Source organism: Pristiophorus japonicus, chromosome 11 (assembly GCF_044704955.1).
Source record: "Pristiophorus japonicus isolate sPriJap1 chromosome 11, sPriJap1.hap1, whole genome shotgun sequence".
NCBI classification, from domain to species: domain Eukaryota; kingdom Metazoa; phylum Chordata; class Chondrichthyes; family Pristiophoridae; genus Pristiophorus; species Pristiophorus japonicus.
Window position 1 is genome coordinate 82,784,457 of NC_091987.1, and position 18,795 is coordinate 82,803,251.

General features: G+C 41.8%; 1 protein-coding gene across 1 annotated transcript in view; it reads right to left on the reverse strand.

The window, feature by feature from the left end:
* The window catches only part of LOC139275545 (zona pellucida-like domain-containing protein 1), a 29,980-nt gene extending 17,726 nt beyond the window's left edge, over nt 1–12,254 (reverse strand). The window contains exons 1-3 of the mRNA XM_070892713.1: nt 12,009–12,254; nt 10,009–10,193; nt 7,458–7,530 (exon numbers count right to left, since the gene is read on the reverse strand). Of these exons, the coding sequence (XP_070748814.1) occupies nt 7,458–7,530; nt 10,009–10,193; nt 12,009–12,254 (504 nt within the window). The remainder of the gene's footprint in view (nt 1–7,457; nt 7,531–10,008; nt 10,194–12,008) is intronic.
* Between the last annotated feature and the right edge of the window lie 6,541 nt (nt 12,255–18,795).

Genomic DNA, 18,795 nt, shown 5'->3' on the forward strand with positions numbered 1-18,795 from the left:
AGTCGAGTGTATACGGATCCATCACGAGTGAGTATATTTAAACTACCACTCATAATCCGATGTGAGCTGTTACGAGACATGTCTGATGCCCCGGGTACCTGAATCTGTGAAAGGTCTGTTATGGTGTAAAAGATTTGGGAGAATTAGGAAGTCACTATAGACACTATCATAAGGTATCGATGTGATTATTGCCTCTAGGTCCAAAGGGGAACCGGGTAAAGGGACAATAAGTATCTTAGAATACAGATAAATCAATAAGAGTATTGATGGGATTGCAGGCTCTAGGGTTAGGGGAAACCGATTAGAGGGACAATCAGTATGTAAGAATACAGTTTAAATTGATAAAAATTCAGTGAGACCATAGGCGCCAGGTTTAAGTGAAACCAAGTAGGGGGATAGTCAGTATTTGAGAATACAGTGAAACCGATATAAGAGTAGACGTACCAAAATTGAGTCTGGGGTATAAAGATATGCTGGACTGGGGGCCGGACTGCTCCCTTAGTAGATATTTTTCAGACGACCATAAAAAAACTGAAAGTGACTATGTTAAGTGATGGATGGGATCCAAAAACAGAGCTGGCCACACCATAGAATTAATAAACTTTGTTGAATGAAAAACTGGTGTGAATGTCTGTCTTTAAATGAAACGTGCTTGTGTGGTTCTTGACTGCGGAATATTTGAGGTGGGAATTAATGAATTTTTCATTTGTCTGAAAGCCTGTTTAAAAAATGGGGTAGCTGTCTGTTTGTTTTAGCTCCACCCACTTTTTCAGACAGAGAGGTGATCATTTTTAACCCTTTGTAGTGTTGCCCTAGATGTGGGAAGTTTTAAGAAAGTGTGAACCTAGAATTGAATTACATTTTAAGTTAGAAACGCAGGTGCAGATTTATTTTGATGCACAAAGGATAGGTTTGTTTAACAAAAGATAAAAAATGCGTGGTCCCGTTTGTTTTTTTTAAAATTCCGACACGCTCACTTACTTGTCAAAAGAAAATACGTAATCATTAATTACATTGGGTTGAAAGACAACAAATTTAGTCTAAGAATGAGATAAAGAACGGAGAAGGGAGATTGTAATGGCTTTAAAAAAGCCTGCGTGGGTCTCTCAAAGCTGCGGGCTGGGGAAGCTACGCCCCTGTTTTCCTTTGTGTAAAATTTTATGTTAAATGACGTGAAAGCTTCTAGCTCAGTAAAAAAAAATTTTAATAAAAGATTGGCAGTACAATATTTGAATTGGGATTTTGAGATATTTCAGGTGATTCTCATTGATAAACATTTTGGGTGTATTGGAAAATATTGGGTTTAATAAAAATACACATCTGTGCAACTCTACCTCAGCTACTATGTCAGAAGCTGAAGCTTAAAAAGATGTAATTTATGAGGTACTGTATCACAAAGTATATCTTGACGTTACAGAGCAAAAGCTTTTCTACTTATGCTATTCCTACTTGAATTTGAGTTTTTAATGTTCAGCTTCTAAAACAGAAGTTAGGCACATAATTATAAAACAAGCACTTTGCATTCTGTGATCTGTGAATCACTTAGAAACTATAAGCATAAATAAATAAATACAAATACTACAATAGGGGTGCAGAAATTAGGATGAGAACAGCGAAGAGTTAATTTTGTTGTGAAGGTTTCAAGTACCACTGGTTAAGAAAAGGCACAACAAAATACTGAGATACATTTAAAATAAAATGTTAAATCTGATCTCTTTAAAAAAAAATAAAACTAAAAAGTTTGGAAACAATCTAGAAATGCCATTTGGGGAAGACGGGGATTTGTCACCTCAGGAGGCGAGGCCATCAAACATGACAGCCGGAGAAAACAACTATAAACATAGTAAAGTTGCATACAGATGTAAGTGATAGAGAAAAGATAGAATGGAAAAGAAAGGGAGGAATACTAGGTACAGATTCAGTATGGAGGAAGGATGGAAAGGTGCTGACCCCGTTCTGTATACAGATAGATTTCACGGGGCCACTGCCGAGGACGAAGGTACTGTTTGGTAATTATTAGTGGAGATACGTGCGCTTGCGTGAATATGGACTTTTTAGAGGATTAGGATTTATATTTGCAATATTAGGGGTACTGGCCATAATAAAATGGATCTGGAAAAGGGCACATGCCCGGAGAAACATAGAAACATAGAAACATAGAAAATAGGTGCAGGAGCAGGCCATTCAGCCCTTCTAGCCTGCACCGCCATTCAATGAGTTCATGGCTGAACATGAAACTTCAGTACCCCCTTCCTGCTTTCTCGCCATAACCCTTGATCCCCCGAGTAGTAAGGACTTCATCTAACTCCCTTTTGAATATATTTAGTGAATTGGCCTCAACTACTTTCTGTGGTAGAGAATTCCACAGGTTCACCACTCTCTGGGTGAAGAAGTTTCTCCTCATCTCGGTCCTAAATGGCTTACCCCTTATCCTCAGACTGTGACCCCTGGTTCTGGACTTCCCCAACATTGGGAACATTCTTTCTGCATCTAACCTGTCTAAACCCGTCAGAATTTTAAACGTTTCTATGAGGTCCCCTCTCATTCTTCTGAACTCCAGTGAATACAAGCCCAGTTGATCCAATCTTTCTTGATAGGTCAGTCCCGCCATCCCGTGCAAACAATTGGAGAAATGGTGCAAACAATCCGGTTGAAATAGAAATGATAAGAATTTAACCCTTGGGATGCCAGGCTGTAATCTCTCAACAGAAAAAGAATGTGGCCTGTTGCCAAGATTCTGACAGATGCCTTAATCCTCACGAGCTTGGGAGAAGCTATCAGGTCACTAACACGGGAACAACCGACTGAGGAACAGCAAGTCGTGTATTACCTGGATTCGCATGACGTTGGGTGTGAGACCTGAAAGCTGACGGTTGAAACAACAATAAACTTAAAGTGCAGCGTCGGAATACTGTACCTAGAACAGTGGACAAAGGGCTTGAAAAACCCATGGACATGGGGTGGTACAGAGTTAACTATTTGGGTAAATTAGACCACGCTATGTCAGGTAGACTGGGGGTGGGAGGGGATACAAAAACAATGTGCCCAGAAGGAAGTGGTGTGGATCAGGTGCGCACCACAGGCCACTGAATTCTCAGGAGTACCTTAGCCAGGTCAGGACAAGCAAAAGTTGTGCTCGCCCTCCAAATGCACAAATGGGATCAGTGGTGAGTGATGCTGGGAGGTTGTTCCCCGAGGTAGACCCACCACCAATTACCAGAGCCCTCGTTACTATTACCTCACCGGAACTCCTGGAATGCCCCGATATGACGGGGGTGGGGGGCTCCAGGAGGGCTAGTAATCCAACGAACAAAAGACAGAATCCACTTCGGGGTGTGACAGTGGGTAATTACAGTATTTTTAAACCTGACGGATATAACTATCCCCAATTTCTGTGGGCCCAGAACAGTTGCACTATATAAGAATCTGACATTATGAGCCTTGGAGGGGCCAGAGTCTAACACCATGAAATTTGTGGTGACCCGAAAGACGAGGAGAAAAAGGGGCATATTAGAAATGGCACGCGTGGGCTATGCGGCTGGGGTCACAACAGTCAACACGGTAGACCTTCAGGCCATAAATGAACAGGTCAGTACCTTGACCCGTATCTTAAAGGGGCTGTCAGAAAGAGATGATAACAACCAGCTACAGGCCCAATTAGGGGATGGTACCGAAAGAGAGATATTGCAAGTAGCCCACACTTTAAGAGACCATGCAAAGACTTTTAACCAGCTGAACGACCGAACCGCTAAGGCAAGTGCAGTCAGTGTGCGTGCGGGGTATGGAGCATGGATGCTGGTCTCAGTGGAACATAATTTGGAACAGTTACAGAACGGTGAGGTCCTGGACTGGACAACCAACAACGTTTTTAAAACTTGGACGCTGGACAAAAATCCTATTCAAGCCTGTCAGATTCGGAGGAATAGCCACGCATGGGTCCCTGAGAACAGATGCATCACTGGCCACCAGAATATAATAGGGTTCATAGTAAGCATTCCCCAGTATAGACTTACTGAAGGACAAAGTCTATACAAGGTTACAAACATAGGGGAAGTAAGAAACCAAACACGAGTGAGATATCACAAGCTGTGTCAGTATGTTATTAAAAATGGGAATAAGACTTATAAGATTGTTATAAGATTGTTATAAGAATAACCAGGTTGTGTTTTGTTGAGAGTCGTTATAGGAGGGAAAAGATGACTGTGGATACAGCCAAAAAGAGGTGAATAGCCTGACTGTGGGAGGGGTGATAACATGCCCCATCGAACACCCTGACTTCTGTATGAAGCCTAAACACGAGATCAACGTAGAAGAATATACCATATACCCGGAGCTAAAGGAAGAGACCATCGACGGTATGATGGTAGACATGATAAAAGTGGGGTATAAAGATTTTGGAGAACCACAAGGACAACCAATCCCTAAGCTGAGGGATGAGCAGACAGCACTGGAAAGGAGTGTGTTTGACCAACGATGGAAATATGTTGTCTTAACGGAACAAATTGACAAACTACAAAAGGACACTGATAAAGAACCGACTGACCCGCCGTGGTATACTCGACTTTACCATTTCGGACTGAATCTAAACATACACCCTTGGATCAGAATTATATCCCATGTGTTAATCATAGTGCAGCTGATCATGGTACTGATACTCCTGGGAGAATGTGCAGGCAGATACAAGAGACGCAGAGTGAAAACGTTGGCCAAGGCCCTTAACAAAGAACACAGAAAGCCTTTGCTAGATCCAAAAGGGGGTAATCAAACACAAAGATGGCACGAGTACCTGATATGAGTCGTGAGTGTCCCAATCCTATCGCCTGATCAACGAATCAAGCTAGGGAAAGGAAAAGTGTTGTTCATGGTGGGTATTTGGAGTAACCACCTGATCAAATGGGGGATTGTAGTAGCGAAAAGAATTAATCAGAGGAAAAGTAATTTAGTAAAATTAAAATCTTAAGCAAGAAAGGCTGAGAGAAAGGCTTAATGTGTTCATGAAGGAATAGCTGAGTCCCACATTCCAGCAATTAGGCTGAAACAAAGAACAAACGGTCTCACAAGGGGGTAGGACTAAGATCAGAGAATTCTCTGAGGAGATAACATCTCCTGAGAGCACATACAAGACAAATGTAGATAGCTCATAAAATAATAAGCTGAGGCAGCCATTTTCGAGTCACACGAGATAGCAGAAAACAAAGCCTCTTTGAAATGAGAATAGCCAGATGTACTTATCAAGGACACCAGTCTAAGAGTTAATGCTTGGGAACGAAGTTCACAGAAATGTAACACATAACCCACAGGGGCCTCCCAGCCAAAGTGGTCGTAACTGTATTAACCAATGAAATTATTGTAACTGTATTAAGCAATGTATTAGTAGTAGGTGGGTGTGACTTGTGGCAAATAACCAATGGAACACTTCTCCGCCTAGGTTCATTATTTTGACTGCATTTTGAATGTTTAAAATGTAACACCCCAGGCTGTTCCACGAAACCAGTGAGGATTGCATCCAGTAACGGTACTGATGCGACCAGATCTCCCTTGATCGATCAGGTTTAAATAAACAATTATTTTCTCTATATATGGACCTTGTGTCGAGTGTTATATTTTTAATACTCCACAACAAGGACTGAGGGTTGGGGGGCAGGGCACGGGGGTGTATTAGAGATCGCGGAGTGGGAGGAGCACAGTGGGGGAGGGGGGGATGTATTAAAGATTGCGGCTGGGAGAATCACGAGTGGGGGGTTGTATTCGAGGTTGTGGAGAGGGAGGAGCACAATGGAGGGGGGATGTATTAAAGATTGTGGGATGGGTGGAGCACTGGGGGGAGGGGGATATATTAAAGATTGTGGGATGGGTGGAGCACTGGGGGGGGGAGGATGTATTAAAGATTGCGGGCTGAGAGGAGCACTAGGGGGGGTGGGGGGGCGGGGGGAGGATATATCAAGATTGTGGGCTGGGAGGAGCACTGGGGGGGGCGGGCGGAGGGGAGGATGTATTAAAGATTGCGGGCTGGGAGGAGCGGTGGGGGGGCGGGGGGAGGATATATCAAGATTGTGGGCTGGGAGGAGCACTGGGGGGGGCGGATGGAGGGGAGGATGTATTAAAGATTACGGGCTGGGAGGAGCATGAGGGTTGTGAAGAGATTGCAGGCCGGGAGGAGCACATGGTTGGGTTGGAGGAGCGAAGGGGGCGAGGAGGCCTCGTGCTGGGGATCTGGGAGTGGCTCGTGATAGAGTGTGGTGGTCTGGAAGGGCGGGGGAGGCCTGTGTTTGGGGATTGGAGGCCTGGGGGGGCGGGCGGGGAGGCCGGTGTTGGGGGATTGGACTAAATAGGGATGCTGGATTCAGGAGGTAAGTGTAAAGGCACTTACCTCCTGGATTCAGCAGTTCTTACCTTGCATTAGCTGGTGGGTTTCACGAGGTATATAAAACCCAGCCAACTAAAGTTAAAATCAAAATGGAGCTTAAAGCCTAAGCTTCCAGCCTCATTATAATATTTAAATAGATGACCCACCTCTTGGCAGGAGATTGGCTGCCGCCTCCATTAAAACAAAAAATAGGTAGTTTGGAGACGAGTTCGGGTCGCAATTCAGGTTTTTAACATCCAACATGCCCCCAAGCCATCTGTTTCTTTAGGTTAAATTTTCCCCCACAATATCAGCTATATGAATTCCACCACTTTCTCACTCATTATCAGCCTAGATATTACCATCGAACCTGCCATCTATAGTGCAGAGACCTCTACTTTACTGAGACCAAATAGCAACAATCCGACTCCTCTTCATAACTCCGTTTGACCATTTACTGAATGCCAAGCTATCTACCAGACTTTAAATAATCTTCTCTCTTCTGGAAATGGTCGCCGACACTGCCTCCCATTTTGTTCTCCTACCATGCACGACCTTTTTCTATCTTTTCCCCAAGTACATGCAGACCCATTTGGTCAGTTTTTTTCTGGTCCACTGTACTCATCTCCTTTTATTCTCTAATCCTTATTCAGTCGCCACCTACCTACATCTGTGACTGCTAAGATGTTCTTTACCAATGCGTTAACATCACTTTCTCTGGCCTCAATTACCTCTTTCCTGTGGATGTTCCATCGCTTTACAGTTCCATCCCTTACCAAGGTCCCCCTCTTCCTTGAGCTGCATTTCAACTGATACCTTACTCTGCTTTCTGAAATTGTTCTCTTCCATAATGGAACCCATTCAATTGGCTATGAATTTAAATTAATGGACAGAAAATCGGCAGGTTCTAATAAACCCAAGCACAGGAACCAGAAAATCCTCCTCCATAGCTTCAAATTCTGCTGCACATATCTTTATTATAATACATTTGTGATATCAATTAATCAAAACTAAGGTCTAAGTGTTTGGAGGTCACATATTCCTAAATTCTTTTGGTGAGATTTTGCAGCTTTGATACCTTACTGGCTATATAGATGATCGGATGACTTACACTGTAAAGCTGGAGAGTGAGGGTGCTCCTGAAGGTACCGTTATTGTCCTTGATGGCTATACTTACTCCTGCCCTGTAATTGCAATTACATAAATCAATCAGTATGAAATCATAACAGCAAATTACACCAAAATCCTCTTATTATCATACTCGATCTATTAGCTATACATATCACATTGGACCCTGTAATGGTGACAAAAGTCTACACATTGGATGAATGGTTCAGATTTGCATAGATTACTCAATAGTCAAATTCGAAAATTCCAATTTTCTGAACCTTTTGAATCAAACGGGATGTTCTCCATTCATAGGGTTGAGATGCTAAAAAGAAAACAGGAAAAGAGGCTCATGCCACAGACTGTGGTGAGTTAGCTGGTCTCAGTGGGGGTGCTGATTATTGCAATATGGTGCAGTGCTCCGGGAGGGGGGTACCACTGCTGATCATAATCTAGCGAGTAAAAGTGACATAATTGTGACAAAACTTTTCAATGTAAAGTAGGACCCTGCCTGATGAGGCAGGCATCCTTTCTGTCCCTGTTCACAAGTAAGTTATGCTGAGCAGCAGGGGGTAACGTAGTGCAATCCTCACCATCTTAACCGCCTGCAGTCACTGTTCTCGTCGGGGGGGAAGGGCGGTGTGGTTAAAATCTACTGTTTTGTTTCAATGGCCCCAAGTTTTGTCCCGCGGCGAAAACGGCGCACCTCCGCGCCGAAAACTGCGCCTAAAAAAAAGTCCGATATTCTCGGGCTCCTTGGAGCTCGATGTCTGCTTGGCGCGGTGCGCTCTTCGCAGCAGGGGGCAGAGCCTAACACTCGCGCCGATTTTCTAAGTAGCAGGGGGCGGGTACAATTTAAATTAGCCTTCGTGGTGCCGGCAACCCTGCGCGTGCGCGTTGGAGCGTGCGCGCATGCGCAGTCTCACACAAACATTGGCACTCGGCCATTTTTAAAAGGACTGCAGAAAAAGTGAAGATTTGTTTCTTGGACCCCTGCAAAGGCTTGTAATTTAATTTTTTTTTATATTTCTGTGTGTGAGGGAGTGCTTTTAGCAGCACTGCTGAATAAATCACCTGCTGAAATCAGTGAGTTCAGCTTTTCACTGCTAAACTTGCAGAACCGGTGCTGCATTGGTGCATGCAAATTAAGGACTGTGTGTTTGGAGAAATAAGAGTGCCAATTCAACTTTGCAATGGATCAACGTCCACCAAGAACAAAGAATTTCTTGCATGAGGAAGTGGAGATATTAGTCAACGTAATTGAGCAGAGATGGCAGGAGTTAGATACCAGCAACAGAGGTCGCATAAAAGTGCCACCTAAAGAAATGAAGAAACGCTGGAACCAAGTTGCAGAAGATTACTGCGCAGTGGTGCATACCAGGAGATCTGGAAGTCAGTGTAAAAAGAAATGGCACGACCTTGGTCAAGTAGTTAGTGTAAGTAATAGTTTCCATTTTTAAATTAATCGTAATTGTAACCTGGTTATCTGTATGTCCCACCTTGCAGACTGACACACTCTGTAAAAAGTGTAAAAAGTAAAAAATGGCCTCAAGCACCATAAAGAGCTGTGTGTGTCAGGTGTTGATTCTTCGGCTGCCGGCCAGCCACTGACGCCGCTGATATCCTATGGCCGAATGGCCTCACATCAGTCCACTGCTGATTCTTCGGCTGCCGGCCAGCCACTGACGTCGCTGCTATCTCATGGCCGAATGGCCTCGGGTCCGTCCAGTGTTGCTTCTTCATGGCCAGCCATGAAGAGAATGAAGGCCTGCCTCAAGCACTGCAGCTCAGCTCGAAGCTTGCTGCCGTTGCCGTCGAGACACTGACACCACACCCCTGCCTGTCTCCAACATGAAAGGCCTGCCTGAAGCACAGCAGCTCGAAGGCTGATGCTATTTCACACAGGTAGGAACATGGTTTATTTAATCTTTTCTTTGCTTATAAATTTTTATTCAGGTTGGATTTATTTGTATAATATTTGTATAAGTATAACTAAGGATTTATTGTAGAATTTAATGACTTCCCTTCCCCCCTCCCCCCCCCCCACCATTCCCTACGCCTAATTTGTAACTTACGCCTGATTTTCTAAAGTGTAGACAAGGTTTTTTCGAGCATACAAAAATCTTCACTTACTCCATTCTAAGTTAGTTTGGAGTAAGTTTTCACTGACGAAACTTTGAAAACAGGCGTAAGTGGCCGGACACGCCCCCTTTTGAAAAAAAAAATTCTGTTCCAAAGTGAAACTGTTCTAACTGACTAGAACTGGAGCAAACTAAATGTCGAGAGTTCCGATTTCTAAGATACTCCGTTCTACACCAGTTGCTCCTAAAAATCAGGAGCAAAATACTGAAGGAAACTTGGGGCCAAAATGTCAGGTGAAAATATCACAAGTAGTAATAAATATAATTGGTAAAAGAAGCAACAAAAAATAATTTAAAGCACATGTTTTCGAAAGGACCATGTTAATTCTGAAATGTTTAGTCCTTTCCAGATTTTTAAAATCCCATGTTAAAATGGATTCAGCTAAACAAATAAGAAGCAAATTCTTCACTTACACATCCACCCTGGTATCATTGATAAAGTACTCCAAAGGGTAGGAGCAGGAATATAAATACATCAGTTCCTGGTTGTACGTTATGATGTTTGCTGCAGGGTCATTTGTTTCTATCATACCACTGACATTGACAAACTGGATGTTTGAAAAGTCTTTAAAAGCACCCGTTCCTTGCGCATTGGTGATCTGTATGTGGAAGAAAATACATTTAAATACTGAAGTAAAATAATTGATATTTGAAAAATATGCAAGACTGAAACATAGTCTGATATTCATAACGTGGCCCCGGGGCCACTTGTAGACGTTTATTCTCTGCAAACTTGCTGCTCCGTATATTTCCGAGCCTCCTAGATGGTTACCCAAATGAGGATGGCAATTGAACTGGGATTCAGTGTTCAAAAGACCATAAAATATTTAAGTGTGAGGAAGGTTCATCCTAATTCAGCTATTCAGAACAAGCCTGCACTCCTCTCACTGTTATATATAAATTGTTTCCACTACTCTGTCCAGAAGTCCATTTCAAGTATTGATCACTCTTTGTGTGAAGAAGAATTTCCTGTTATCAGTCCTAAAATTACCTCTTACTAGTTTGAACACGTCCCCTTATCTGAGATTAAGTTAAAATTAATATTCTAGATTAACCTTTTTCCTACCATTTACCTCTAAAAGATCACCCCTGAGATGCCTCCATCCCAGGCTGAAAGCCCAAGTTTCTCCAGCCTTTCTCCATAACTGATATCCCTGACATTAGGGAGAAGCCTTGTATCTCCTTTCTGTGCTGCCTCCAGTGCTGAAATAACTCCCTTGTTTCTTGGCAACCAGAAATGGACACAGTACTTAATGTGTAGTCTGACCAGATTACTATCTAGTTTGAACATAACTTCCTCTGACTTGTATTCGGTTTGTTGATTGCTACTCTGCACTGGTTATGCATTTTCACCAGTAAGTCTACTTCATCCATAGCTATTGCAACACTATTCATGGAGAATGTATGTTGCTCATTTCCTGTCTCTAGCAGTTAGCACTTGTCTGCAATAAATTTAATGTGTCATTGTTAGGCCCACTCGCATATCTTGTTTAGTTCATTCCATAATTTCAGGCTTATCTCCTTCAATTCCACTACCCTTATTAGCTCCTAGTGGAGCCTATCAAACAGCTTTAGATTTATGTATCTTTTGTCTGTGTTCAGCATTCATGCCTTTAGATTTTTTAAGTAGTTACATGAAGCTTTTAGCAGAGCCACACCTGCCAACCGGAAGTGCCGTTCTCTCTGTTTTTATTACACTCCAGCAAAAAAAAGCAAGGCAATAGGAAATGCTAGGAAAGGGCAGTGCTATCATAGCTTCCACAGAGCAAGTAAAAGAACCCTATTTGAATTGTTGGTCCTCAGGCTTTATTTACTTTCCTGTCCATGTGTGGAACTGCTTGGGCTCTACTTGACACTTGCTCACGGTAATATGATTGAAATAAGAACCTCAGTGTTTGGGAAATCACAGATACTGACCTGTGTTGAGTATTAGTATTCTTGCAAATAAACCTTAAGCAAGTCATTGGTTGGGATTGTGGCCCTCAACAGAAAGACTGTGAGTAACATTGCTCTTGGGAGGGAAGAATGAGGGTCAGACAACTGTGTAAACCATTTAAGCTACAGGCTCACCTTTTACAGTACTATCACTTTTTACATGTTTCACAAACAACATAAATTTTGGGGGGACATTCATGATATAAACAAATATATACCAATTTATAATTTGGTTTTATGTTCTTTTTGTTCTGTCTGTACTTTTTGCCTGTATTGAATTAGTGCTTACCTCGGGAATTGACTGAATATATGAATAGGTAAATGCGTAAGTTTGCAATTTTATTTATTTTATTATTATTTATTTACTATCATAGGCTATAATTTTATATATAATTTCTATACATTTGTGTCAAATAGCAGCATGCACTATCAAATTGATTTAAATAAGAAATTCCTTCAAGTAGCTATGGCTGACATACCAACAGTTTGTTTCCACAGGAAGTGGAGTTAATGTCACTGATAGGAAATGAAAACCTGAGAACAGGAGGAGAAACCGATGCATCAACTGTTCCCTGGCATTTTGAGTCAGTAAATTGATTGTTTAAAGCCACATTGCTCTCATTGTATCCAGCAAAGTAAATTGGGCACAAATAGATCGACAGTTGCACATCTTCAGTTCCACAGGTCACTTTGATGTCATTGTTATCTGTCAAGAAAAATGTCATAGATTATTCTATCACGAATGAAAATGTTGCAGTATTTGACAGTAGCCTAAAGATTACTACAAGTGGAATTATGGGTTGAACCCATTTGTTAGAATGGATTTTAACTCGGAGTGACAAACCCAGCAGATATCATCAGTTTGAGGCCCGGATTATATTAACTCCCAGGCATCGTTTGCATCGCATCAGCTAACTGCCCACCCGAAATGAGCAGCAGCTGCGATTGAGAGTTGGCCAGCAGGTTAAAATCATGGAATCTGGAAGCCACCCGCCAGCAGCAGGGGAAGTTGTGGCGAATCGGGTGGGAAAGCAGATGCTTAGATAGCAGAGGCCCAGTGGGTCCTGGAGAAGCCTTCCTGCCTGCATTGGGTGGGCGACTCGGATGGCTAAAAACATGGGTCCAGTTAAGATGGCAGCAGGCGGGAATCAAGCAGGAATGGGCGATAACTTTGCACAATTATTTCAACTGTGCGCCAAACCATTTCTGTGGGGAAGATGTGCTAAAATGTTTCCCTCTTTCTTTGCTGTTTTAGAAGAATCCAATTTTGTTTAAATAGATTAACACCTGCATTAGAATAGTGGACAAAGGAATATCACATGGACTTGTTTGTCCTTTAATATTGCCAAGAGTAATTTCTAGGCTAGTAGTTCTTATAGTAACACAGATTTATATTTGAATAACACAACTTGGGGGAACATTTTGGTGCTGCTTCTCTCAACCTCTTACTGTATTCGGTGGACGATCAGTGGGAATCCTGCAGAAACGGCCGCTTACTGGGTTTTCACTACCCTTTCACCAAAGTTGCAGTGTGAGATCAGGAAGAGCCCTTGTGAAAATGTTACCCCCTTACATGTTATACCATATTCCTATCAAAATCTCAACAATCTTCCAAAAGGTTGAATTTAAAACTTCACTAAACTCTTAATCATTGTAATTGAACTTCTGAACGTCAAATTGGTGTATATCTGTTACACAAAATGATTACATTGTATTGGCGTATAAGTGAGAGTTGAGAGTGCCACTGGTTGATGGCTTGCACTAGTCTGGATGCCTGACATTGTTCAAAGTTTTTCATTGTTTGAGTGTTCAGGCTGCCTGTACAACTGAATTACTTTTGTGTGCATTTGTGTGTATTAATTTAGCCATATTTTACATAGTACTCAAAGTCAATCACTAAATTTCTAAATTCAGATACTATTGCCTACATGAAGGAACAGTATATGTAAATGTTTTATTTACAATTTTCTTCTCTTTTCTGTCCTCCTCTCCTGAAGATGTTGATTCTTTTTGTTATACAATTCTGCAGATGCCAACAGGCTTCTAATATCTAACGCAAATGGCCATTCTTCACAATTGAGCCTGGACAGTGCATGTCAGCAGTCCCTGCAATGGCATCACACTCAAGCCCAATTCTGACCACGCGTGAAAACTTTCCAGTATGGATCGTCAATAGTGTTTTAGAGCCCAGGGTTGCTGAGGTCAGTTGTAGCACCCAACTGCTTTCATGATGCAACTAAACACAATTAGCTATGTGAGTAGACATCATTGAGGACAAAAATCTAAACCACAAGAATGGAGTTGCCATGGAACATGGCAAGAGTGGGTAGAAATCTCTGGTCAGTTAAAAATGCTTGGATTGTCATAGCTGATTGTTACTCTATTTGGCATTTTGAATTTGTAATTGTAGGATTATAAATCTCTCATTGATATGAGATTACCTGGAAGCCGATAGGTTGCACCACAATCTTGGCCATGAATTACTATATTTTGAGAATTGGTTCCTTTGAGAATTGTAATAACAATTAGTAAGTAGATGGAGGACAGCATATTCTCTCTTTATTGGTCAGACACCTGTAAACAACAAAGCATAGACACACTGAAACACACCCTTACTCCATCACTCAAATAAATGCTGTATATTTTCCTTCTCCCGTCTTATAAAGTATTATTGTTACTTTTTTTGGACTTCCTGTTCATTGTAAGGTAGACACCCTTACCCCATCAACAAGTCTGTTCCCAGCTGAAATCAGGAACTCACCATATGAAAAACTGAAAAACTGAGCTTGCTGTCAACCTACCTACCATCTTTTGCATCTTATGCCAAGTTACTGCCCTGTTTAGCCCAGGTCCTAAATAATATATTTTATTATTGTTTTACAACTACATAATAGCACTCTGTTCTTTTAAAAAAAAATAAGACACCTATTTGAAGAGTTAAGGCACATATTACAGGACACCACTAAGTTTGAAAAGAGAAGAATAGAAGATGAAGTAAATTGAAGAGATTGAATAACAGTAAGCTGGAGTTTTAAAAGCTTGCTTTTTTTTAACATAGAGTGATAGGTGTAACATTCCTGTTGGCCTTAGCAGCTATGACACATAACTAAATATAAATCAGGAATAAAGCTATAAAGACCAGCCTATGCTTTTCATGGGAATGTATTTGTATTTATTCATCAAAATCTTTTAGATAGATTCTAGTTTAAAAATCCGGATTAGAATGGGTTCTTACCCAAAGTTAGCTAACAGATACAGTGAAATAGGGGCAGAGAATGAGGGAAAATCGAGCAGTAAGGCCTACCGCTGCTTCACAATCCCATTCTCAATTTCCCTCCTCCTGCCTTCCCAGGATTGCTGTTGTCTTCCCTTCTTTGAAAACTGCTGGTGGACAGATTGAGCCTGAGTCCTCGGCTCACTTCCTTCCCGTCTGTCCCAGGTACCACTGCTCTCTGGGATCACCATGTGGAAGGTGATGGTAGGCCAGGGCTAGGGGCAGTAGTGCTTCCAAGGTCAGAGAATATAGGCGCAACCTAGTAGAGGCGTCTTCTGCCTCCAAATAGGCTTCACTCACCAGTGTAGGCTTTGGTCTCGGTGAGGTCTACAACACTGAAACTCTCTTGATCTTCCACCCGTTTAAATGTCCAGCCATCTCTTGTGGTGCTGCACTGGTAGTCCCGCTACAGCACCATCAGCCTTTTGTGGCCACACACTGGCATGCTCCCCCTTGGTTGGCAGGAATTCCGCCTAGAGCCTACCGTGCATATTCAGTGACCACCGGCCCACAGAAATGGGGTGGTGTCACGACGGAGTTGGAGGGGTGGGTGGAATTCCCACCTGCTCCAACTGCTACTGTGTGCCAGAGAAGAGAATTCAGTCAACAATTTCAGATATTTCTAGTTGCATGTTATTATCCTCCATTATGGATAAAATGTAAAATCCTACATCAGAAGCTACTCACTGGCACGTCAATAATGAAACAAATATTGAAATACCACCAAGTAATGTTATTTTATATGCTAAATCATTTGACATTTGTGAAGAACTTCATAGTAACAGCAGTAATCATTAGTAATATTCATTGTGCAACTGGCATCCTTACAATTAATTCAATTTAACAAAAGTATTCCTAAAATAGTATAACTTCACATGGGTAAGTCATTGCAAGAACGGATGTGAGTAAAATTATGGTAACTCTGTATTTTTAGTTGACATTGGCCAACTCATACATCAGTATTGGGGGCAGTAACAGAAATACCACAACGTCCAAGTTCTGTAAAAACAAACTAGACTGAACTTCATGTTTGATAAACTTTTTTTGCCAATTTCCTTGTCCCTTCCCCCCCTCCCCTCTTTTCTGAAACTGTTGGCTCATGGTTCCATGGGCCTGAGCAGTCCTCTGGTACCTCATCCAAGTGCCTATTCTTCATACCTGAGCCCAGTCAGTGAGTGTCAGCAGGTTTTTGAACAGTGGAGGTTATCACAGCTGAACCTGATTCTGTTCCCACTTGTCGTTAACACTCGCGTGCACTTTCCAGTAGGGGTCACTGTATAGCAGCTAAACGTGGCAACGCTGGCTCACTGTTCCCCTCCCAAGATCAAGGCACTGAGGCCTATTGCAACAGCCCAACTGCTGCCTCAGTGGAGATCAATTAACTTGACATGGAACACAAGTTAAACTATGGATTATTTGAAGCACATTTACTACTTTGTAGTATTTTCCCAAGTTTTTTTTTTGTCCCTCTTCTCCTTTTCTGAAGGCATTACCTGCCTCTTTGGATGCAGTTCCATAACACTCTCTAGTATCTTGTCCAAGGACCATCCTTCATATGTGAATCCAGACAGTGAATGTCACTGCACTATTCGACTGCAGGGGCACCACGCTGAATCTAATCGAATTACTCGATGTCCACACGTGCATTTCTCAGCTAGAGTTGCAGAAGGAGGAACTTTTGGCTGAAGTTTGCCTTCCAAACCCAGGGTGGGAAGGCCAATTGTAGCACCCTACTGCTGCCCTAATTGAGACCAGTTAACCTCATGCACAGCAAGAGTCCAATGTGTGACCTTCCTGATCTGTCGGGTTCTGCTACCCATTGCATAAATTCACTGAGCCACTGGGTTGCCTTCCTAACACTTTTCAGAAGATTTAAATATTGGACAATTTTACCAGGTTTCCTTGGTGTTTTATGAATTGCAGCATTCCATTGGAAATTACTTCCCTAATGTTCTCTTCAAGACAAACTTCTATTTAACCTAGAAAACTGTACAATGAACACAATAAGAATGAAACTAAACAAAAGGAATCTTCAGAGCTAATCCAGAGTTGCAAAATGTTATGCAATTATTCTACCATTTAAAAAGTTGAACATTGTTCCCAGATGTACAGTACTATGAAGCATACTGTTATTGTCCTTTTTTTACTATTCTGTTACTATCCTTTTTGGTTCTGTGTACTATACATGTTCCCTTTTTACAAAATACTAAGTAAAACATTTCAAAAAGTTGAAGATTCTTAATAAACCACTGGATAGTTATAATGTGTATAGATTCTAAATGAGCACATAGACTGTGATTGTAAGTACTACACCTAAATAAATCAATTGATAGTCTGTCATACACCTGGACAAGTCAGTAAGTAGTTACAGTATATAATATACTTCATAAATAAATCAATAGGTAATATTAATGTAAAACATACCAGTATGAGACAATCCAGAATACAGTTATACTTCGCCTCTCGTATAATAATATCTAACTTGGAGATGTGTTTAGCGCTCTGAGCTCCTGTATTTATAGTGCTTTTCTCAGCGCTGATTGGATAGCATTGATGTCACGATGTGGCACAGTTTTCAGATTTAAATTTTAAAATAAAAACTCACTTTTCTTTATTATAGGACACAAACACGCCTGAGGCAAAATTTCAAAACTAAATAAGGGGCTTGTCTCCTCACACAGGTATAATGTTCTCAGCTATTGTGATACCAGTTGAAAGCCAAAATATTTGTTCCATTTACAAATCAATTGATCTAAACAATATGGATTTCATTTGCCTCTTTTTCTTTACTTTTTGTCTGTGTTTAACAGCCACTAACCAAAATGGCAGGTGGTCCCAATTTTACTTTGGTGGGTTTTATCATATAGAAGTTTAAAAATTAAATTGCATAAAACAGGTCAATTGAGATGACCATTTAAAATGGTAATTTCATATTTCTCAAACAGCCAAATACGTATGTGACTGGCATAAATGGTGAATATTTTGTTTATCCAGGTGTGATATGATGTGCGTAAAGTCTAGTCAGAATAGCCGAACAAAAATTTTGCAAAGCCTGTTTTACAAACCTGAACATGGTGCTCTGATCTTGCTCACAGCACCAAACCAGCTTAAATCCCAATAGCAGTACCCACTGGTCCACCTCCTGCTGACAGCTCCAACATGATTCTTGGTCAGTAAATCCATGGGTGAATGAGTGATGGTGAAATAATAAGTAGAGGATGGTAATAGCCTGAGCTTGTGGGAAGCTTCTGATCTCACCTCCCCAACTTCTATTATTATCTCTGGCCCCAAAATGTAGAAAGCAATCATCCCATAAAAAGTCAGATTGTTGTAAAGGCCACTTTTAGAACATCTCTTCATGTGAGGACCGAGTAAAGTAACTCAAAGAAGGGAGCAGGGGAATGCAAGCAGGCAGAAAAGAAGAGCACACAATTTCATTAGATGAGATGCAGCAAAGGAAAGATAGACTGCTGGGTTCCCATGGGAGAAAACTTCAGAAAAATGTCTTGCATGCCATGTGGAGAGGAGTGGCAGTGGTGCCAGCTCTCTCACCCCCAAAACTGAAGAGTAGTACCAGAAACGTTCAATGACCTGAGAAGAGCATATAGCAAGACCTGGGCAACATCCAGGCTTGGGCTGATAAGTGATAGGTAACAGCAGCTCACCATCAACATCCCGGCTGTCACTATTCACCAGAAACTCAACGGGACTAGCTCCTTTAGCAACAACTTCCCAAACCTGCGCCCACCACCCAGAATAACAAGGGCAGCAGGTGCATGGGAACACCATCACCTCCACACTCACCTCCAAGTCACACACCATCCTGACTGTGCCATTCCTTCATTATTGCTAGGTCAAAATCCTGGAACTCCCGACTTAACATTGTTGATGGGCGGGGGGGAGAGGGGGCTCGTTCACCACACAGACAGCAGCAATTTAAGAAGAAGGCCCACCAGCACCTCCTCAAGGGCAACTAGAGATGGGCAATAAAT